The sequence below is a fragment of the Glycine max genome, chromosome 15 (assembly GCF_000004515.6).
Source record: "Glycine max cultivar Williams 82 chromosome 15, Glycine_max_v4.0, whole genome shotgun sequence".
Classification (NCBI taxonomy): Eukaryota; Viridiplantae; Streptophyta; class Magnoliopsida; order Fabales; family Fabaceae; genus Glycine; species Glycine max.
Genome location: NC_038251.2, coordinates 26,779,050 through 26,803,233, shown reverse-complemented (window position 1 = coordinate 26,803,233; position 24,184 = coordinate 26,779,050). Strand labels below are relative to the sequence as shown.

At 38.9% G+C, this 24,184-nt stretch overlaps 2 protein-coding genes across 2 annotated transcripts; one reads left to right on the top strand and one right to left on the bottom strand.

The window, feature by feature from the left end:
* Nucleotides 1-1,532: 1,532 nt before the first annotated feature.
* LOC100782323 (leucine-rich repeat receptor-like protein kinase TDR) lies at nucleotides 1,533-5,229 on the top strand. Its single transcript, XM_003546575.5, has 2 exons — nucleotides 1,533-4,264; nucleotides 4,651-5,229. The coding sequence occupies exons 1-2, from the start codon at nucleotides 1,708-1,710 to the stop codon at nucleotides 4,974-4,976; spliced, it is 2,883 nt and encodes a 960-aa protein (XP_003546623.1). The 5' UTR covers nucleotides 1,533-1,707; the 3' UTR covers nucleotides 4,977-5,229.
* A 9,332-nt stretch (nucleotides 5,230-14,561) lies between these two features.
* On the bottom strand, nucleotides 14,562-15,829 carry LOC102663642 (uncharacterized). Its single transcript, XM_006598426.1, has 2 exons — nucleotides 15,054-15,829; nucleotides 14,562-14,904 (listed from the first exon to the last, which is right to left on the bottom strand). The coding sequence occupies exons 1-2, from the start codon at nucleotides 15,827-15,829 to the stop codon at nucleotides 14,562-14,564; spliced, it is 1,119 nt and encodes a 372-aa protein (XP_006598489.1).
* Between the last annotated feature and the right edge of the window lie 8,355 nt (nucleotides 15,830-24,184).

The following is a 24,184-nucleotide window of genomic DNA, read 5'->3' as shown; positions in this document are numbered from 1 at the left end:
TGTCATTAAGAAAAAGCTCTTCACTACGTAACGTATGTAGTAGCCGAGATGCATTACTGGTACTCATATTTATTTCTCCACTTCAAGCACGAGTAGTTATATCTCTTAAAAAAAGACTCTTATAATTTTTGACTTAATCTATCAGGAAGGGCGTATCGTTTTACTTTCGGCTCACAAGTTTGAAATTTTGTAAATCATATTCACGTTGGCTTCATTATTCAAACATAAAAAAGTTATTAATCTATAATAGTCGATATTAGGTACAATTTTTTTTATTTAATTTTATTTGTTATCTATTTTATATATTTATATATACGTATCTCAAATAAAAAAATATTGTTGAAGTTTTTGCTCAAAACATTTTTCCGATGCATTCAACATTGATATGTCACAACCACAACTCAGCTTTTATAATATGTATACATTTGTGTTTTTAAATTGTGACAAACAACAGTCATTTCATTAGTGCTTTTTTTAACAGAATTAATTTTAAATCCTTAAATATAATTAGAAGTGTAATTACATTAATTTCAACTATAAATTTTATATTAAAATATGTGTTACGAACTTTAAAATTGATCTCATATACTATAAACCAAGCGTATAGTAAGCTTAACCCACATGAAAAACTACAATACTAATAACAATACGATCCAGTTGAATATATATGCTGGAATTCATGATTTTAATCTTTATCCTGTTGAATGTAGATTGTGAAAAGAAAAAGGGTGATTATAATATGTGTTTACAAGGCACTTTTATCCGAGTTAATGACGCCTTCCATAATCATATCTCAACCTTTTAAACCCATGCATCATACCTCATAATTATTTAGCTAGCTAGAAAAAATAGAACCATTGATTATAGCACTGGAGGCAGCAGTAATTGTAAGCATCTACTATATAGTAAATCGCAATTTTCTATCCACAATTCCACATACATATGTTACTAACACAAGATGTAGGCATGTTACTCAATTAAGAAATTTGGCTTTCTGAAAAAGACCATGCATAGGACCTTTATGATCTACATATATATTCAAGGATAAGGGTAGGGACGAACTTGATCCATGTCCCACAGTGCACCAGAGTAAAGCTAAAAGTATATCTGAATTAGCTAGCCATGACGTCTCCTGCCTATATGGGATTCCCCCAAAATGAAAAAAAAAAAAAGTTAGAAAAAGATAATTTCTGATTTAAAGGCTTTATTCCCTAATGGCAAACACCATCCACATAAATAAACACAGCTGGGTCCCCTCTTGCTCCCCAATAATACTAATATTCTTGAACCAACTAATCAATGAGAATAATAGTCATTCGCCGATAAAAATTGGTTTAATTGATAAAAAGAACTCATCTCATGAGAATATGTGTGTGATTCTCGTTATTAATATAAAAACTTTATTGATAGATAATTTATAAATACCTCTCTAAACACGCATTAAATCTTAAAATCTATTATGATATTTAGGAGTTCCGGGCCTACTCATCTAAACTTTTTTATATAAAAAAGAATACTAGTCATTCTCCTCTTTCAGATGTACAGTGTCATTTCCTTTCTCTATTTCCCATGCATTTCCTGATGCAACAAAACAAAAGTTATGCACACAGCAGCACACACTTTTATTTTATTATTCTGACACCATTTGCCTTTCGTTAGGGTACTTACAATTGTCCCTCTCTACCTTGTGATGCTCTCCAAGTTCCAATGGAGATTTTCAAATGCTTCTACATCAAAAATCTTATTCTTGTTACCTTCTTCATGGTATCATCAGCAGTTCTAGCAATTGACCCTTACTCAGAGGCACTTCTCAGCCTAAAATCGGAGCTTGTAGATGATGACAACAGCTTGCACAATTGGGTGGTGCCCTCTGGAGGAAAATTAACTGGGAAATCCTATGCATGTTCTTGGTCCGGCATCAAGTGTAACAATGACTCAACAATTGTAACTTCCATAGACCTTTCCATGAAGAAATTGGGAGGTGTGGTTTCAGGGAAGCAATTCATCATCTTCACAAACCTCACTAGTCTCAACCTGAGCCACAATTTCTTCTCTGGGCAGCTCCCAGCTGAGATTTTCAACCTCACCAGCTTAACAAGCTTGGACATCAGCAGAAACAACTTTTCTGGTCCCTTCCCAGGTGGAATTCCTAGACTCCAAAACTTGGTTGTGCTTGATGCCTTTAGCAACAGTTTTTCTGGGCCATTGCCTGCAGAATTTTCACAGCTTGAAAACCTTAAGGTTCTCAATCTAGCTGGGAGCTACTTCAGAGGTTCAATTCCACCTGAATATGGTTCTTTCAAGAGCCTTGAGTTTCTTCATCTTGCAGGAAATTCTCTAACAGGAAGCATACCTCCAGAACTTGGTCACCTCAAAACAGTGACCCACATGGAGATTGGCTACAACGAATACCAGGGTTTTATTCCTCCTGAATTAGGTAACATGAGTCAGCTTCAGTATCTTGACATTGCAGGAGCAAATCTTTCTGGTCCTATACCGAAGCAACTCTCCAACCTCACCAGTTTGCAATCCATTTTCCTCTTCAGAAACCAGCTCACAGGATCAATACCAAGTGAGCTTAGCATCATAGAACCTCTCACAGATTTAGATCTCTCTGATAACTTCCTTATAGGGTCCATTCCTGAAAGCTTCTCAGAGCTAGAGAACCTGAGGCTGCTCAGTGTCATGTACAATGACATGAGTGGCACTGTTCCTGAAAGCATTGCAAAACTTCCATCCTTGGAAACCCTTCTCATTTGGAACAACCGCTTCTCCGGCTCGCTTCCACCGAGCTTAGGCAGGAACTCCAAACTCAAGTGGGTGGATGCCTCTACAAATGATTTAGTTGGAAGCATACCACCAGACATTTGTGCGAGTGGAGAACTGTTTAAGCTGATCCTGTTTTCAAACAAATTCACAGGTGGCCTTTCATCAATCTCCAATTGTTCTTCCCTCGTTCGCCTTCGCCTCGAAGATAACTCATTCTCAGGAGAAATCACTTTGAAATTCAGCCATCTTCCTGATATCTTATATGTTGATCTGTCCAAGAACAACTTTGTTGGTGGGATTCCCTCAGATATTTCTCAAGCCACCCAACTGGAGTATTTCAATGTCTCTTATAATCCGCAATTAGGAGGCATCATCCCTTCCCAAACATGGTCATTGCCCCAACTTCAGAATTTTTCAGCATCTTCTTGTGGTATTTCTAGTGATCTTCCCCTATTTGAATCCTGCAAATCAATTTCAGTTATTGATCTAGATAGCAATAGCTTATCTGGAACCATCCCAAACGGTGTTTCCAAATGTCAAGCTCTTGAGAAAATCAACCTATCCAACAATAATCTGACAGGTCATATACCTGATGAGCTTGCCTCTATTCCTGTTCTTGGTGTAGTGGACCTATCAAACAACAAGTTCAATGGCCCCATACCAGCCAAGTTTGGTAGTTCTTCAAATTTACAACTCCTCAATGTGTCTTTCAACAATATCTCTGGTTCAATACCAACAGCAAAGTCATTCAAATTGATGGGAAGAAGTGCATTTGTTGGAAATTCAGAGCTATGTGGAGCACCATTGCAACCATGTCCTGATTCAGTTGGAATATTGGGAAGCAAAGGCACGTGGAAGGTTACACGTATTGTGCTTCTCTCTGTAGGGTTGTTAATAGTCCTTCTGGGACTTGTTTTTGGAATTCTTTACTTGAGAAGGGGAATCAAAAGTCAATGGAAGATGGCCTCATTCGCTGGTCTACCTCAATTCACAGCAAACGATATTTTGACAAGCCTCAGTGCCACAACAAAACCTACAGATATTCAATCACCATCAGTTACAAAGACTGTTCTGCCTACAGGAATAACAGTTTTGGTCAAGAAGATTGAATTGGAAGCAAGAAGCATAAAGGTTGTGTCAGAATTTATAATGAGGCTAGGAAATGCAAGGCACAAGAACTTAATCAGATTGTTGGGGTTCTGCCACAACCAGCACCTAGTCTATCTTTTGTATGATTACTTGCCCAATGGGAATTTGGCTGAGAAAATGGAAATGAAATGGGATTGGGCAGCAAAATTCAGAACAGTGGTTGGAATTGCAAGGGGACTTTGCTTCCTTCACCATGAATGTTACCCAGCTATACCCCATGGAGACTTGAGGCCTAGCAACATTGTATTCGATGAAAATATGGAACCCCATTTGGCAGAATTTGGGTTCAAACATGTGTCGAGGTGGAGCAAAGGCTCATCACCCACCACAACTAAGTGGGAAACAGGTATGACAAACAAGTTTGTGCAATATACAGATGCATTAATTGATATATCATTCAATTATTGAATTTACTTAGAATGTGCTATAGATTAGTATATATGGTAGGACTATTGCATTTTATAAAGTTAGAATAATTTCTGATTAGTTCACAGTATAAAAATTAAACTCTAAATCATATTTCCTTCCTTGTAATAAAAACAGAAGGAATCTGTATCTCACATAATATATAAAATGATACATTTGTCTACATTTAACACTTTAAGCTTTTAGAAAAATTGGTTACATTATATCCAGGTGGTCTATAGTTGTATCCAGCCAGAGCACATACCTTTTGTTCCTCTCTGAAAACGTTATATCCCGCACTGATTTATGTCTAATTTTGGGTGACAGAATACAATGAAGCCACAAAAGAGGAACTGAGCATGGATATCTACAAATTTGGGGAGATGATTCTGGAAATTTTAACCAGGGAAAGGTTGGCAAATTCAGGAGCCAGCATACACAGCAAACCATGGGAGGTTCTCTTAAGAGAAATTTACAATGAGAATGGAGCAAGTTCGGCAAGTTCATTGCAAGAGATTAAACTTGTTCTTGAGGTAGCAATGCTTTGCACCCGAAGCAGGTCATCTGACCGGCCATCCATGGAAGATGTTCTTAAGCTTCTGTCAGGGTTAAAACATCTAGAGGATGGCAGAACTTCGAAAGAAGGGCAATAAAATGTTCATTTGCATCACTGCGTTGAAAACCATTAGAAACATATAGTAATTGCTTAGATAACAAGTTTGCACGTATGTAATTAAAGGAGTTTGCAGCTTGTATAATAGATATTTCCATTGTTTCAGTGTGCCAAACAATTCTGTCCCAGCCTCAGTCAGTCTACTTCATAAAATATTTTTTTATTTGAAGTGGAATTCATTTGAATTCACGGTATTCATATTCATAATATTTACGATTGAGTGTCGTCTGAAACGTTTCTTCTATCTAATACGTCTTTGGTTTTTACTTCTTACTATTACATAGTTGAGTTTATAATAATTGTCTGAGTTTAATTAATCAGTTTATGACAATTGGGTAAAAGTTTAGACTGATTCTAATTAAATTATAATAATTAAGAAGTTCAATTAACTGTAAAATCCCTTACAAAGCATTAAAGAACTATAGTCAGTTTGGTATAGTTGTAGAGTTGTAGTGAAGCTAACAATCATGAAAAACTAATCATATAGTGCTATTTTTTTGGTATAGACTACATCTATCTTGCATCAAAGATAATCTTATTTGAGTAAGATAGAATTATTATGAGGTAAAATTCTCTCTCTTAGAATATTTAAAGCAGTGCATATCAAACTGGAGAAATTTGATTATGCTAAAACAAGTTTGCAAATCTAATCATAGACAATGGATACAAGTGCGCAAGAGATATTTTAAAGAATGTATAGCCATCAAGCTCAATCCCTTTCTAAATAGAAGTACAGTCGAATTATAACAAAAATACCACAAGAAATGGTGTCAGTTTACTTAAGAGGCTAAACAAATCCAACATTCAAATTCTAACATCTAAACTCTAAACCTTGCGAACGTGACATTAAAAACATCAACAAAGCCATCAAAGCTACCAAACTTGGAACTCACCACATCAACCTCCACGCTGAGCCTCAGGGCCCCAACCGCAGTAACAGGCCCATGGGCTGCCACAACCAACTTAGGGCACCTCCTCCTCAAGTCCCCAAAGCCCAACCCAAACTCCCTCAAGCTCTTAAGCAGCCCCTCCACCTTAGCGATACTGGTGAACACCACAGCATCCAGTCCCCTCTCCTCCTCACTCGCCCTCACAATCCCCTCTGCGCATCCTGGCCCAGCTCAAATGGTCTCGTAAGCCTCCACTCTCACCAAGACCCACCCGCGCTCCCGAAGCTCCCAGAGAAAGCCCGGTACCACGGGCTGCTCCTCTACTCTGAATACCCGTGGAACCGGGCACAACACCCATCGCCGCCGATTGCCCTCACGAGGGCGTTTTGCGTGGTGGTGGGCGACAAGAGGACCCGGATGCTATCTGAATTACTGTGGATTTTAAGGAAGAAATTAGTGTCAATGAGTTCAGCGTCTTTGCTGAGGGCGGCAAGGGTGAATGTGTGTCTGTGGGGAGGGAGTGGAGGATTGAAGAGAGGGAGGGAGTGTTACAGTTGTTCTAGGAAGGAAGGACCTTGAAGAATAACCAAGAAAAGAGTAGGGAATCAATGGACACCGAACAAGGGATCTTTATTGATTGGATTGGAAATTACAAAGAATTTCTTACAAAGATTGAATGAATACCCCCATGCTGAAATTGCTATATATATATATATATATATACAATTCAGTTACAATTTAACAACTAATGACTCAGTGATGCAATCCTCCCTAGGAAGGGACCAATCACTAGAGCCATGAGCAAGAGGCTCCAAGAGGATTGAGCTAGAGCTGCTGAAGAAGGTCCTAGGATTCTCATGAACCTCAGGGTAGATTTCTGAGCCCATGGGCCAAGTTTGGGTCCAATTCTCTTTGTACATATTAGACTAGGATGTCATTATATTTGATCCTTGTATTTAGGGCTCCATATTGTAGGTAGGGTACCCTAGAAATATAGGATTTTTTAGCCCTTGTATTTTAGGGCACCTAGACTAGTTTTTTGTATTAGGGGTAGTTTTGTAATTTCACATGCACTAAGTGAATATTTGATGTGTGTGGTTGGAAATAAATTTAATTGAATTGGTAGAAGCCCAATCCAATTAAATTTTAGAGGGGGAGGTGAGCATTTGCTTACTACACCCCATTGCCACATCATATAGTCTCACTTTGTGCATGTCCTTCATGCTTTACATGCCTCATGACACCTAAGCACACTTAGTGGAGAATCTTGGAATTGATATTGGATTAGTGGGCTGAACCATAACTAAAATTCACTAATCATAATTAGTGAAATTTTGGCTCCAAAGTTTGGCTCCACAAATTCAATTTCAAATTCAAGTGAAATTTGAATTTCCCTCCAATTTTGTGTGACACTTAGGCTATAAATAGAGGTCATGTGTGTGCATTTTTTTCAACTTTGATCATTTGAATATTAGTTTCAGATTTCAGAGCTATTTTAGAACACAAAATTTCGTGCTCTTCTCTCCCTCTCCCTTCATTCATCTCCTTCTTCCTCCAAGCTCTTATCCATGGCCTCCTATGGTGGTGAGCTTCTTCTAGACTCATCTTCTCCTTGAAGTGTCGTCTCCTCTCTCTCTTACTTCTCCATTCCACTGCCATTTATCTTCCAAGAAGCAAAGGAATCCATTGATGAAGAAGATCCTAGGCCTACAAGCTCCAATGGAGCTTACATCACTCAGGACTTGCCACTTGTCCTAAGGCTAACTAACTATTTTTATGATCCTGCATCAATCCTCCCTCCTTAAGCTAATCCTTGACATCAAGGATTAAAGTTAGGAAACTTCTTCTTCAAATCAAAGTAGAATTCCTAAGTTGCATCCTCTGGCAGAAGATGCTTCCATTTGACAAGTACCTTAGTAACAACCTTGTTTCCTCTCTTGACTGTCATCCTTTCTATGATTGCCTCTGGCTCCTTGATTCTTGTTTCTTCATCATTCCTTGGGTAGTGAGTTGATGTGCTAGCTTCTCCTACAAACTTCTTCAACTGGGATAAATGAAACACATCGTGGATGAGTGATCCAGTTGGTAATTGGATCTTGTAGGCGACTGATCCAATCTTGTCGATTATAGCATAAGGTCTATAGTATTTTGGAGCTAATTTGGCACTGCTCCTAAATGCTACAGAGACTTGTCTATAAGGGTGTAATTTCACAAACACCAAATCTCCAATTTCAAAGGCCCTATCTGATCTCCTCTTGTTAGCCAGTTGCTTCATTCTTTCTTGTGCCTTTTTCATGTGAAACTTGACCATCTTAAGCTATTCCTCCCTCTTTTGCAGACTTTTATCAACAAGTTCAATCTTGGATTCTCCTGGTAAATAGGGTAAGTAAGCTGGGGGTGCTTATCCATACATGATTTATGTTAGTCGCCTTATACGACTAACTTTTGTATAGAAATCATTTTCTAAAACTTGTATAGTTCCCCAATTTATGGTTATTATGGTTTTAGCTGTCTCCAGAAAATTTCCATTGGATTTAATGATGAAATCTGTGCATTTTCAGTTGAAAAAGAGGCTAAGTTTTGAAGTGCAAAAAGTAGCAGTTGGGCTAAGCGCGCATCAACCGCTAAGCGCAGCTTCAGCACGCTTAGCACGAAGGAAAATCTGGCAAAGCATCAACATCAAGGCCGCACGCTAAGCGTGAGGGGGGCGCTAAGCCCAAACCCACTTACTCGCGCTAAGGGCGAGGGTGGCATTAAGCGCAACGTTGCGATTTCAGAGCCTATTTAAAGTCTGTTCTGTGCAGAATTAGGGTACACACTTTTGACATTCTTTTGCCCAAACTTGTGCACACTATTCCAGAGTGCCTATTTCGGGAAAAGAGCCCTAGAAAAAGCAAGAGGGGCAACTTGTGCATTGAAGCCGAGGTTAGAGTTTCTTTGTAATGGCTGGCTTAACACCTTAGTTGGGGATTTCTAATGAACAACTGATGTAAATACTTAATATCTAATTGATTATATTTTCTGTGTTCAATGCTTCCTTCAATGCTTAATGTTTGTATGCTTTTGGTCTGATCATCCATTTGTGTGCATAGTTAGGTGACTTTAGCATTTGGAAATGTACTGTTGCCTTAGAACTTGATTGAAGCATGATCTAAACTTAGTCTTACAAGAGGGATCTGCGGATTAAGTTTTGGTTTTAATTATGTTGTTACAATAATGCTGTTTAGTCTAGGTCTAGTCTTACAAGAGGGATCTGGGGACGAAGCTTAGGCTAAATTAGGCTAAACTTTCGTAAGCTGCTTGAGCTGAGTCTAGTCTTACAAGAGGGATCTGCGGACAAAACTTAGTTTAAGTTAGTTTAAACCTAAGAGGGCCGTCTAAATTGGGCCTAGTCCAACAAGAGGGATCTGAGGACGAAGCTTGGATTGATTCGGTCTGACGAGGGATCGAGGTTTAGTAATTTAGGCTACAACATAGAACACAAGAGCATGATTGATTAGAGAAATATATTTATATGCATAAGCTTATTTGTTAGAAAGACCCAACATTTCTACCTACTGTTGTCACTTTTACTTACCTTGCATTTTATAGTTTTTAGCATAAAGGTTTAGTTTAAATTCTGTTGGAAATTATCAATCATACATGTTCTCTCATCAATGCTTCATTTCTGAACTTAACTCAGGCTAACATTAGTTCCCTATGTTCGATACTCGGATTCATCCATTTTAATTTTTAAATACTTGACGATCCGATGCGCTTTCCGGTAAACCCCCATTGAAATTCTCTTGAAACATAATTGAGCAAAAAGTAACTGCAATGGGCAGTCAACAAAGTATTTATGGCGCCGTTGCTGGGGAACTAAGCTGTTAGTAGAGTTTAGTTCAGTTTTGCAACATTGCTTTATTTTTGCATTCTTTGATTTATTGATTCTTTTGACTAACATAGTAGTTATAGCACATTCATCGTTTGTTTGAATTGGATAACTGTTGTTTTGTTTCCTTTTATGCAAAGAAGATCTACTGTAGGTGATTTGATCCCCATTGATTTGGAGATTAACGCCACTTGTAGAAGGCGTAATCAAGAGAGAATTAGAATTTTTTTGCCGGATTTAGAAGCAGTAGCAATTCCAAGGGAAGAACCTCAATCTTCTGAGGCATCTTCTAGTTTTCCTATTGCAGGACATTCTCATTTAGATCCTATCGAAGACCACATAATGGCTGAAGAGCCAAGAAGAGTCACCCTGGAAGATTTTTCAAGTTCTAATGTGCCACAATTTTTCACCAGCATTGCACAACCAGAAGTTCAAGCCCAAACCATTACATATCCACCATCATTGATTCAGTTGATTCAAAATAATTTGTTTCATGGACTACCAAATGAAGACCCATATGCACACTTAGCCACCTACATAGAAATATGCAATACTATTAGGTTGGTTGGAGTGCCTAAAGATGCAATTCGATTGAGCTTGTTTTCATTTTCTTTATCGGGAGAAGCTAAGAGGTGGCTTCATTCATTTAAAGGTAATAGTCTTAAGAAATTTCTAAAGAAATATTTTCCTGAGTCTAAGGCTACAAAAGGCAAAGCCACCATATCTTCTTTTCACCAATTTCCCGATGAATCTTTGAGTGAGGCCTTGGAAAGATTTTGTGATTTATTGAGAAAGACTCCCACTCATGGATTCTCAGAACCGATACAGCTCAACATTTTTATAGATGGGTTAAGACCGCAGTCCAAGCAACTATTGGACGCTTCTGCAGGTGGGAAAATCAAATTGAAGACCCCTGAAGAAGCCATGGATCTCATTGAAAATATGGCTACAAGTGACATTGCTATTTTGAGAGATAGAGCCCACATTCCTACTAAAAAGAGTTTATTGGAGCTAACCTCCCAAGATGCATTGTTGGCACAAAATAAGTTGTTGTCTAAGCAACTTGAGGCATTGACTGAAACACTAAGTAAGTTGCCAACTCAAATTCATTCTGCACATACTTCACATACTTCTGTTTTGCAGGTTGCAGGATGTACCATCTGTGGGGGAGCTCATGAATCTGGATGTTGTATCCCTATTGAAGAACAAACCACTCATGAAGTCAATTACATGGGAAATCAGCCCAGAAACAATTTTAATGTAGGAGGATTTTCTGGATTCCAACATGACCAACAATACAATCAATAGTAGGGACAATAGAGGAACCACCCTGGAAATCAATTCAATAGAGATCAAGGTGGACCATCCACAAGGCCACAACAACAAGGGCCTAGTCTCTATGATCGCACAACAAAGTTGGAAGAGACTCTAGCTCAGTTCGTGCAGGTTTCTATGTCCAACCAGAAGAGCACAGAGTCTGCCATAAAGAATCTGGAGGTCCAAGTGGGACAACTTGCAAAGCAATTGGCGGATAGATCATCAAGCAATTTTATAGCTAATACACAAAAAAAATCCAAGGAGGATTGTAAAGCCGTGATGACTAGAAGCAGAATGGCAATCCATGTGGATGAGAGTGAAGCTGAGAAGAAGATGGAGGAACATAAACAACAGCTGGCACCTAAGCCAGCACTTGAACCCGTTTCTAATTTTGTAGAACTTGAAGACATTAATGAGGAGGCTGAAGATGATAAGGAAGAAGAGACACCAATAAAAGAAAAAGAAAAAGAAAAAAAAGTTGAAAAATGAAAAACAAAAAGAGAAAGTTGTCGATGATGAGATGAGGAGAGGCAACAGTGAGGAAAACACTGAAAAGAAGAAGTATACTACTCCAAATGAAGGCAAGGAAGTACCTTATCCTTCGGTACCTTCCCGGAAAGAGAAAGAAAGACATTTGGCCAGATTTCTTGATATCTTCAAGAAACTAGAAATTACTTTGCCCTTTGGAGAAGCAATTCAAAAAATGCCCTTCTATGCATTCATAGTGACAGAATTGTGGTGGAAGACAATTGTAGTGCTGTGATTCAACGCATTCTTCCACCTAAGCACAAAGATCCTGGAGTTGTCATGATATCGTGTTCCATTGGTGAGGTTGTTGTAGGAAAATCTCTCATAGACTTGGGAGCTAGTATCAACTTAATGCCTCTCTCCGTGTGCTGGCGACTTGGAGAGCTCGAGATAATGCCTATCCGCATGATCCTTCAGTTAGTTGATCGCTCCATCACAAGACCGTATGGAGTGATTGAAGATGTTTTGGTGAAGGTTAAACACCTTATATTTCCAGCTGATTTTGTGGTGATAGACATAGAAGAGGATGTTGATATTCCTCTCATTCTTGATCGCCCATTCATGTCTACTGCAAGCTGTGTAGTAGATATGGGAAAAAAGATGTTGCAAATGGGCATAGAAGATCAGAAAATCAGCTTTGATCTATTTCATGAAGATAAAGAGCCACCTAACCGGAATGTTTGTTTTAAAGTTCATGTGATGGAGGAAAGAAGACCTGAGAAGAAGGTCCTTGAAGTGGGAACTTTACTGGATCCTGGATAACAGGATGATGCGTCAAGCTAGTGATGTTAAAGAAGCGCTTACTGGGAGGCAACCCAGCTTTTCTTTCCCTTCTCTATCTTCATTTTTTATTTCTTGCATGTAGTTAGGACATCTTGCTTGTGATTGTGATTTATTTCAGCTTGTTTAGTAATAAACAAAAAGGGTTTTTAAATTATGTGTGAAGAGATAAGCAGAAAATGACTTAGAAAAATTTTCAGATTGCTTATCCGCTAAGCGCAAACCTTGCGCTAAGTGCCATCTCTTCACGCGCTAAGCCAAGCTTGCTCGCGCTAAGCGCAAAGACCCCTGATTCATTGGCTGAATGGTTCAGCTAAGCGCACATCACTGTGCTAAGCCCAACATCTTCACTGTAAGTTGCACCTTAAGCAGTGGGCTTAGTGTGGATGATGCGCTAAGCGCCACTTCCTCTCTGTGAAATTTTTTTATAGCTGCACTAAGTGCGCCATCCTGCCCTAAGCCCCAGATTCATTCTATAAGTTGAGCTTTCAAGCTGGGCTTAGTGGGGAAAGGATGCGCTAAGTGCCAACATCATTCTATTTTGAAATCATTAGAAGTGCGCTTAGCGCATGTACTGGCACTAAGCTTGAATCACTCTCTGTAAGTTGAAGCCTGGTTGCACGCTAAGCCTAACTTCGTAGACTAAATGCATTTTGCAGGACCAATCATAGCTACTGTCATCGCTAAGCACGCTTTGCTATGCTAAGCCCAGGTATGCCTCTGGAACTTGAATTATTAGCTACGCTTAGCGCGAAGAGCTAGGCTAAGCACTTGAGTTTTTTTTTTTTAAAAAAAAACGTCAGGAGGTCACGCTAAGCGCACAGCTGCGCTAAGCACTTCTGTCGTGATTTCTAAAAAAATAGAGGCACTGCATTAGGTGCTTTAAAGACATTATCCATAAAGCATTGGGCCACATCAGAAGCAGTATATAGGTGCTGTAATGCTATGAAATAAGCAGCCTTGCTCAGCCTGTCAACAACAACAAAGATTACTTGTTTTCTAAAGGAATTGGGAAGACCCTCTATGAAGTCCATGGTAATGTGCTGCCAAATAAGATCAGGGACTGGGAGTGGTTGTAGCAACCCAGGAGAGGCAGAATTATCATACTTACATTGCTGGCAAGTAGTACATTGATGGACAAACCTTTTAACATCCTTAGACAATCCTTTCCAGTACACCATTGTCTTGACTTTTTGATAAGTGGCATCTCTCCCTGAATGACCACCGCAGGATGAAGAGTGCAACCAATTAAGTATTTCCTTTCTCAATTCAAGATTTTTACCAATGACCAGTTTCCCTGTCCTCCTTAATTCCCCACCTGACCAAGAGAAATCCTTATGTGAAGAAGGATCTTTCGTAACTTCAGCAATCAGTTTTTGTAAGGCATCATCACCTTGCCAAGATGCTTTGATTCTCTCTAGTAGATCAGAATCGGGTTGGTGAATGGAAATAGTAGCACATTCAACTCTTGAAAATGCATCAGCAGCTTGGTTCTCATTTCCCTGCTTATATTCAATAATGAAATCAAATTCCATAAGTTTTACCAACCATTTTTGTTGGAAAGCTGTGGAAAGTCTCTGGTCAAGAATATACTTGAGACTTTTGTGATCAGTTTTGATTACAAACTGCTTAGGTAATATGTAATGCCTCCATTTTTGTACAGCAAACACCTCAGCTAGTAACTCCTTCTCATAGGTTGACAGGGATTGTTGCTGAACATTCAAGCTTCTGCTTATAAAGGCTATGGGATGGTGATCTTGCATGAGAACAACTCCTACCCCACTCTTGAGGCATCAACCTCCACTATAAAAGTCTTTGAAAAATCAGGTAAGGCCAATATAGGTGCCTGGCTTAACTGATCCTTAAGACACTGAATTGCAAGCTTGGCTTCCTCAGACCAAGAAAAACTATCTTTTTTCAACATGCCATTTAGTGGTTTGGCTATGGTGCTATATCTCCGCATAAACCTTCTATAATAGCCTGCCAAACCCTAAAATCCTCACAACTGTTTGGGGGTCTGAGGAAGTGGCCAATTCCTCACTGCTTCCACCTTAGCAAGGTCAATAGAGACTCCCTCTCCAGTGATAAAATGTCCTAAGTATTTTACTCGAGTAACCCCAAAGTAGCATTTAGATTTCTTGGCCAACAAGGCATTTGCTCTCATGGTAGACAAGACTGTTTATAAATGATGCAAGTGATCCTCCATGCTCTTGCTGTAAATCAGAATGTCGTCAAAAAAGACCAACAGGAACCTCCTCAAGTATTCTTGAAACACCGAATTCATTAAGCCCTGAAATGTGGCAGGGGCATTGGTTAAGCCAAAAGGCATAACCAAGTACTCATAATGCCCTGAATGAGTTTTGAAAGTTGTTTTATGTACATCTGCCTCCACCATTCTGACTTGATTATAGCCAGACCTCAAGTCAATTTTGGAAAATACAGTAGAGCCATGTAGCTCATCCAATAGATCATCAACCAAGGCTATAGGGAACCTATTTTTTACTGTACTCTTGTTGAGGTCCCTGTAATCAATGCAAAGCCTCCAAATTCCATCCTTTTTACCAACCAACACTACAGGATTGCTTTAAGGACTACTGCTATTCTGGATAACACCACTCTTTAAGAATCTTGTACCAATTCATCTATTATGTCCGTCTGTTGTTTAGAATACCTGTATGGTCTCTTATTCACAGGGTTAGTTCCTTGCACCAAGGGAATAGTATGATCACGATCTGGTCTTCTAGGTGGTAGAGTAGTGGGTACTGCAAACAAATCTTCATATTGAAGTAGCAATTTATCAATACTGTCAGGAATTGAGGAAGATGTATCATGAGTGGACAGGGAGTGGAGCAACAATCCTTCTTCAGACTCACATACTTGCAACATAGAAATGTGAACTCCTGCAGCTAGTGTCTTATGTATCCGCTGCTTCCTAGTTATCTTAATATTTGTAGAAGAATTGCCTCTCAAGACATGCCTTTTTCCTTGAGCAGTGAACTCCATGGTTAACTTGTCAAAGTTCCATGTGATATTCCCCAATGTAATCAGCCATTCGATACCAAGAGCCATATCACAGCAGCCTAAGGGTAATAGCAAGATATCTGAACTGAATATAGTGTTCTGTATAAGCCAAGAGAACCCTTTCACCATAGTATTAATCTGCACTCTAGCCTTATCAGCCACAATGACACTAACAGGATCCATATCTTCAATTTTGCACCCTAGCTTCTTGGCTACATTAACATCTAAGAAATTATGGGTGCTCCCATTGTCAATGAGAATGTGTAGGGGCTTCTTTCTTACCTGACCAGTGACTCTCATGGTCCGAAACTTGGCTACTCCAGTTAGGGCATTTACTAAAATCAAGGGTTCCAGATTGGTTTCATCAGGAGGGTTTTCAGTAGGTCCTAGGTCTTCATTAGAGTCAAAATTCTCAGCTATTTCCATGATGTGGATTTAGATTTTCTTATGAGTTTGGCTATGGGCAGGGGTAAAGGGTTCTTCATAGAAATAATAGAGACCCTTAGCCCTCCTTTCACTCATATAGGCAGGGTGATGCAATCCTACCCCCCAAGGGTATTGGATAGAAGACTCCAAGAGGCTTGGGCTAGAGCTACTAAAGAAGGCCCTAGGGTTCTCATGAACCTTAGGGTAGATTTTTGAGCCCATGGGTCAAGGTTGGATCCACTCTTATTTGTAAATATTGGAATAGGTTTTTCCTTTTTTTGGGCCTTGTATTTTGGCCATTCTAGTAGGATAGGGTTTTAGCCTTGTATTTCAGGGCATTTTGAGTAGTCTTTGTAGTAGGGACTTTTTTTGTATTTTAATGTATTTTTGGAATGGGGGTGAGCTTAGCTATTATAGGGGGTGTGTAGCTAAGCTCTAGCTTCTCATCTCAAGGAGGTGAGCTTAGCTATTAGGGAGGTGTGTGTAGCTAAGCTCTAGCTTCTTTAGGAATCTTCTTAAGGAAGCTTCTTAAGGAGGTGAGCTTAGTTATGAGAGGGGTGTGTGTAGCTAAGCTCTAGCTTTTCAAGGAAGTTTTCTCAAAGATTCTCAAGGAAGTTTTCTCAAGAAAGCTTCTCAAGGAAGCTACCTAGTCTATAAATAGAAACATGTGCAACACTTGTTGTAACTTTGATGAATGAAAGTCTTATGAGACACACTTCAAAGTTCCACTTCTCTCCCTCTTTTATTCCTTCAATTTCGTGCTCCCCCCTTCTCTCTTTCTTTTCCTCCATTGAAGCATCATCTCCAAGCTTCTTATCCAAGGCTCATCTTGGTGGTGAAGCTTCTTCTTCCATGGCTTATTCCTTAATGGATGGCGCCTCCTCTCACCTCTTTTCCTTTGTTTTCCGCTGCATCTCCATGGTGGAAAATCACCATTAAAGGACCCCATTGAAGCTCAAAGATCCAGCCTCCATAGAAGCCCCACAAGCAAGCATCCATCAAGTGGTAATCAGAGCACAAGAGCTTCAAGTAGGTGCTCCTTAAACCTCCATTAATTATTTTGCTTTACCTTTTCTTCCATTGTTGTTTCTTCATTTTTCTCCATGTATCTCCTCACATGTCTTGTGCTAAATGTTGTTAAAATGATTCTTTAGAGTTTCCACTGATTAAACTTGCTATAGAAGCTAGATTTGATTTTCTATGGTTCAAATTTCTTGTTCTTGTTCTTGAACCATGAATTGTGTTGAGTTTAGGTTCCTTTGAGTTTTGTCTTGTTATTTTTTGTGGCTGAAACCTAAACCATAAAATTCTTACAAAAATATTAAAGTAGAAGAAAAACTCAAAAATCTAGAGTGACTTGTTCACCTATTGTAGTTTTGTCATAGAAGTCATGTCTAGTCATGAAACTTGTCACATAAGATTTCTTATGTTGTGCTGAATTTTATTTTTCTTGTTTCTTTGTCTAACTCATTTGTTCACGAGTGTATGAAATTATTTTAGCCTATTATTTGATTTGGCTCAAATCTTTCATGTTAATTAGTCCTTAACATGTTCATGCAAAATTCTTAGAGAGTTTTTGATTGTGAACCTTTTCTTGAACTTTTTGGTTTCCTTATGATTGTGTCTATTGTGAATTTAAGTTTTGGTGATTGAATTGCTGGCTGAAATGTTGATCCTAAGTGAATATTGAACTCATAAAATTGTGGTAAACAATCCTAGTGAGTTCAACATACATAGGAAGGTTGAAAGTAAGCCCAAGGCAATCAATATACCATGCTTAAAAAACAAATCGCTGGTGCTGGCAGCTTGGACATACAAACTTGTAAAAATTACTGAGAATTGGTTACTTCGAATTTTGAGCTGAAATTTTTACTTAATTTTCTAGACATCTGGAAAAAATTTATACAAAAAGAAACAAGTGATTTTGATAAAAGGAAAACATACTAAAAATTACACAAGTTGGCAGAAAAATCAGTATCCAGAAAAAAAAGTGAAAGGGAAGTGTGCTTGTTCTTTTGGCTCAAAATTTATTCTATAATTGGTGCCTATGTTGATGGAAGCTTGCTTGTGGGGCTTCTATGGAAGCTGGATCTTTGAGCTTCAATTGGGTCCTTTAATGGTGATTTTCCACCATGGAGATGCAGCGGAAGACAAAGGAAAATAGGTGAGAGGAGGCGCCATCCATTAAGGAATAAGCCATGGAAGAAGGAGCTTCACCACCAAGATGAGCCTTGGATAAGAAGCTTGGAGAGGATGCTTCAATGGAGGAAAAGAAAGAGGGAGAGAAAGAGAGAGTGGGGAGCACGAAATTGAAGGAATAAAAGAGGTATAGAAGTGGAACTTTGAAGTATGTCTCACAAGACTCTCATTCATCAAAGTTACAACAAGTGTTACACATGCTTCTATTTATAGACTAGGTAGCTTCCTTGAGAAGCTTTCTTGAGAAAACTTCCTTGAGAAGCTTCTTTGAGAAAACTTCCTTGAGAAGCTAGAGCTTAGCTACACACACCCCTCTCATAACTAAGCTCACCTCCTTGAGAAACTTCCTTAAGAAGATTCCTAAAGAAGCTAGAGCTTAGTTACACATACCTCTCTAATAGCTAAGCTCACCTCCTTGAGATGAGAAGCTAGAGCTTAGCTACACACCCCCTATAATAGCTAAGCTCACCCCCATGACAAAAAACATGAAAATAAAAAAAAAGTCCTTATTACAAAGACAACTCAAAATGCCCCGAAATACAAGGCTAAAACCCTATACTACTAGAATGGCCAAAATACAAGGCCTAGACGAAGGAAAAACCTATTCTAATATTTACAAAGATAAGCGGGCTCATACTTAGCCCATGGGCTCGAAATCTACCCTAAGGCTCATGAGAACCCTAGGGCCTTTTCTTGGATCTCTAGCCCAATCTACTTGGAGTCTTCTAGCCAATGCCCTTGCGGGGTAGGATTGCATCAGTAAAGATAAAATTTAAACATGAAGAGTAGAACCAAGAGTTTCATCATTCTTGTGCCATTTAAGATCTTATTCACTCAACTTTATTGCTTTTCTTTTTTTTTTTTCGAATTTTTTTTTTCGAATTTTTTTTTTTTTACTCTATAGCCTTTGAGAAACAACATTTCATTCAGCATGTCCAACATTTAACCAATATACAATGTACATCAAGTATGGCCCAAAATACATCATGAAGCATAGCCAACAAAACAAATTGTCCAATGAAACAAAAACCCCCCACACTTATTCCCAAAACAATTCCAAAGCTCCAAAATTCCTTAAGGATATGGTGATATCATGGTTTTTCACTTAAGGCTTGTAGTGAGCTTCAAAACAAGGAAAGGGAAACAAGGCTCAAAAGGGCTATCAAAGGAATTAATTCAAGGTAAGTCCATTTGGCTAGAAGCTTATAAGAACAAAATTGCCTCAATCATTTTCAAATATGCATGTGAATTAGGACGCATCAACAAGAATCAAGCCAAGGCTATTGTGCAAGCAATCAATGGGGCAAAACACACCAAATGATTATGATGATGGATGGCTCAAATTCTCACAAAGGTAAACTCATCACTTTCAAATTGAGCTTTCAAAACTATCATGACATGTAGAGAAGAATCAAGGATTTCAAGTCACAAAATGTCAAGAACTTTTATTTTCAAAACAATTACCCATTTCTTGAACATCCTATAATTCAAAGAAAAACATGCAAATTCGTACGTGCACACAAAATTGACCCAAAATATTAAGCTAAAAATCCGACGAAACTAACAACATTAACAAATTAACACAACTAACAAATTAACAAAACCAACAAAACTAGCAAAACCAAAGAACACTCCCCCCCCCCCCATACTTAAACAACACATTGCCCTCAATGTAGCACAATTAAAAGATTAAAAACAATTAAATCATCAAAAAGAATCGGACAAGTGTAATAAAAGCAAGGAAGGAGATAGGAAAAGAAAAACTCCCTAAGTCATGGTGGAGGAAGAGTAGGGTGGAGTAAGGAAGTCTCTTCCACCACTACGTCCACTAAAGAAGGGTTTGTGAGGAATGGCTTAAGTCAATGTCCGTTGACCTTGAAGCTCTTGTTTGTGGAGTCGCTTTTGATCTCAACTGTACCATAAGGAAAAACATTAGTAACAACAAAAGGACCAATCCACTTAGACCTCAACTTACCACTCATGAGTCCAAGCCTAGAATTATACAATAACACTTTTAGCCCAACCACGAAGTCTTTTTTAACTATCATGCTATCATGGAACTTCTTGGTCTTTTCTTTGTAGAACTTGGCGTTCTCGTAGGCTTCTAGGCGGATTTCATCTAACTCACTCAGTTGCAACTTTCTTTCCTCACCAGCTTGGTCCATAGAGAAGTTGCAAGTCTTCACTGCCCAATAAGCTTTGTGCTCAATTTCCACTGGAAGATGACATGCCTTTCCAAAGACAACCCGATAAGGAGACATTCCTATGGGTGCTTTGTAGCCAGTCCGATGTGCCCAGAGAGCATCATCAAGCCTGGTACTCCAATCTTTCCTGCTTGGCTGCACAATCTTCTCTAAAATTCGCTTGATTTCTCGGTTAGAAATTTCTGCCTGTCCATTGGTCTGGGGGTGGTATGGTGTGGATACCCTGTGTACCACCCCGTACTTTTTAAGCAGGGCATGCATTGTCCTGTTGCAAAAATGGGTTCCTTGATCACTAACAATTGCTTTAGGTACTCCAAACCTGCAAAACAGATTAGACCTGACAAAGTCTGCGACAACTTTAGCATCATTAGTTCTAGTGGGCTTGGCTTCCACCTATTTTGAAACATAGTCAACTGCAAGGAGAATGTAAACATAACCAAAAGAGACAGGAAAAGGACCCATGAAATCTATACCCCAGACATCAAACACCTCACAGAATAGCATAGGTTGCTGAGGCATTTGTTGTCGCCATGTAAGTGTATTTCCTGCTCTCTGACACTGCTCACAAGTGCTGCAGATCTTCCACGCATCTTTAAAGATGGTGGGCCAATAAAAACCACAATCAAGCACTTTACGAGCTGTCCTTTGAACACCTAGATGACCTCCCGGTGCGGAAGAATGACAGAACTGCAGGACTGAGTCAGTCTCATGATATGGAATGCACCGTCTAATGACCTGATCACTGCACAATTTCCACAAGTAGGGGTCATCCCAAATAAAATGCTTAGCATCACTTTTAATTTTATCCTTTTGGGCCTTAGATGCTAAGGGAGGAAAAACAGAGGCAACTAAATAATTGACAATGTTAGCAAACCAGGGAGTAGAAAGAGAGTTAGAAATACTATACAATATATACAAATGATCATCCGGGAAATCATCCCGAATAGGTGAATCTGCATCAGAGACACGTTCGATCCGACTCAGATGATCAGCAACTAGATTTTGTGCTCCACTCCTATCACGGATCTCCAAGTCAAACTCTTGGAGCCAGAGCATCCATCGGATCAACCTAGGCTTAGAATCAGCCTTCTTCAACAAGTACTTTAGAGCTGCATGGTCAGTATAAACAATAATGCGAGTACCAAGCAAATAAGATCAAAATTTTTCAAGAGCAAAAACTATGGCTAGAAGCTCTTTCTCAGTAGTAGTATAATTTGCTTGGGCAGCATCTAAAGTCCTAGAAGCATAATATATCACCCTGGGCAATTTATCAATTTTCTGAGCAAGGACAGCCCCCAATGCATAATTTGATGCATCACACATAAGCTCAAAAGGGGCTGTCCAATCGGGTGCCTGGATGATGAGGGTGGTAGTCAACGCTCTTTTGAGGCAATCAAAAGCCTCTTTGCATCTGTCATTAAAGTCAAACTCCACCCCCTTTCGCAACAAGTTGGACAGTGGAAGGGCTACTTTGCTAAAATCCCTTATAAAGCTCCTATAGAATCCTGCATGACCAAGAAAAGATCGCACCTCTCGCACACAAGAGGGGTAAGGCAATTGTGAAATAACAGAAATTTTTGCAGGATCTACTTCAATACCCTTATTGGAAATAATGTGGCCTAAAACTATACCTTGCTCAACCATAAAATGACATTTTTCAAAATTTAGAACAAGGTTAGTTTCAATGCATCTATTCAAAACTTTTTCCAAACTATTCAAACAACCATCAAAAGAGGATCCATATACAGTGAAATCATCCATAAACACCTCTATGCAATTTTCTAAAAAATCACTGAAAATACTAATCATGCACCGCTGGAAGGTACCAGGGGCATTGCACAGGCCGAAAGGCATCCTCCTATAAGCAAAAGTGCCGAAGGGGCAGGTGAATGTGGTCTTTTCCTGATCCTCAGGAGCAATAGTAATTTGCATATAACCAGAAAAACCATCAAGGAAACAGTAGTGGGATTTACCTGTCAGGAGTTCAAGCATCTGGTCAATGAATGGCAGGGGAAAATGGTCCTTTTTGGTAACCTGGTTCAGCCTCCTATAGTCAATGCAGACTCTCCAACTGTTCTGCACCCGAGTAGGAATCAGCTCCTCCTTCTTATTTCTGATCACTGTGAGGCCAGTCTTCTTCGGGACTACCTGGACGGGACTCACCCATTGGCTATCGGAGATAGGATAAATGATTCCAGCTTACAAAAGCTTGGTTATCTCCTTCTTCACTACATCAAGAATCACCGGGTTGAGTCTTCTCTGTGGTTGTCTTACTGGTTTAGAAAATAGAAGAAAATGATGGCACATCACAGATACCTGAGCCATCCTCTACACCTGCTCTTGAGGAGACCCATCCATCTACACCAGTTGTGGAGCCTGAGCAGCCTATTCAGGATTCATCAGCAACTCCAGCACTAGATTTGAATGAAGACCAGCCACAAGAGGAGCAGGACGTTTAACTTTTTGCATTCTGAACACTTTAGTTTATTTTTAGTTATTTTATGATTTATGTCATTTAAATTTCAACTTTTATGTTTCAGTTCTTTAAATTTCAGTATTTAAATTTTAGTAGTGTAGTTGTTTGTTTGCTTGTACAAAAAACTTGATTGAACAATGAATTGGTTGAACTTTGTATGCAGTGGCTTGTTTGGTATGAAATGAGTGTTTGAAAATGATTTGATTGAGCAAATGTATGAATTGAATGGATTGGGATGATTAGATGATTATTTCGATCAAGTTTGCAGTCTTTAGAAGAGAATGGGCATGTGATTGGAAGTATGTCTAAAAATGTTAGTTGGTTGTCAGATTGATTGTGAAGGAATACATTAACTGTATCCCGGTGAGAGTGTGATCCTTAAATTTAGAGAGAAACGACTATCATTATTATTGATTTTTGCGTGAATCTCTGAAGTATGGACTGGATGCATGAATTTGAGGATGATGAAGACCATGTTTGATTGTGAATAGCCACTTAGCCAAAAAGTTGACCATATGTTAGAATGAATTATCCCTTGCACCTAGTTTGAGCTTAATGAATTTATTGATTGATTGAACCTGGAGCCTATTCAGTTGTATCTTCTGCTACCTTATTTTAGGTTGTAGGAGAGCATCATCCACAGAAGCTGGGTTCAAAGAAAATTTGTCCCAAATTTGGGGGAGGCACTGGGTAAGAATAGAAATGGTCAAAGAAAATAGTATACACACATTGTTTATGTAAATAATTTTTTCTATGTTAAAAAAAAACTGTAAGTACAAATGAAATTAATAAGTGTTTATGCTGCAAAATAATGAATGAAAGCTAAGTGCCTAAATAAAGGGCGAGTATGGGGCAGGAATGAATGAAAGAGGTGAAGGTTTATTTATGGATGAATGCTCTCCTAGAACCTAAGCTTTTGAATCCTAGAAAAACCATGATTTGTTGGAAGCCTAACCCCATTACAAGCCTAGAAAGTCCTTCGGATTCAATTTTGTGTGTTCATTGTTGTATGGTATGAGATGAAATGCAAAGGTTGGAACTTGTTTTGGTTGTTTATGATGGAATAAGCCTAAAACACTTGAGCTTAAGTGAAACAATGACTGTGAGGTTTTGGTTGAGGATCCTTCCTTGATTTCTGTCATGCTTACTAGCTTATGTTGGATCAAGTGGCCTCGGAATAATTAAGAAGGGGGGGTTGAATTATTTATTAACAAACCTTTACTAATTAAAAATCTATCCTTCTTAATATTACCAAAAGTAAAAGCAATAATTAAAGTGCACAACGGAAATTAAAAGAGTAGGGAAGAAGAAGACAAACACAAGAGATTTATACTGGTTCGGCAACAACCCGTGCCTACATCCAGTCCTCAAGCGACATGCGGTCCTTGAGATTTCTTTTCAACCTTGTAAAATCCTTTACAAGCAAAGATCCACAAGGGATGTGCACTCCCTTGTTCTCTTTGAACAACCTAGTGG

Bases quoted from the DNA above. Each gene is read 5' to 3' on its own strand.
- LOC102663642 (XM_006598426.1), bottom strand. From the start codon at position 15,829: ATGGAAATAGCTGAGAATTTTGACTCTAATGAAGACCTAGGACCTACT. The intron at 14,905-15,053 runs GTATTCTAAACA...CATTGATTACAG, and splicing joins GTGAATAAGAGACCATACAG to GGACCTCAACAAGAGTACAG.
- LOC100782323 (XM_003546575.5), top strand. From the start codon at position 1,708: ATGGAGATTTTCAAATGCTTCTACATCAAAAATCTTATTCTTGTTACC. The intron at 4,265-4,650 runs GTATGACAAACA...TTTGGGTGACAG, and splicing joins CACAACTAAGTGGGAAACAG to AATACAATGAAGCCACAAAA.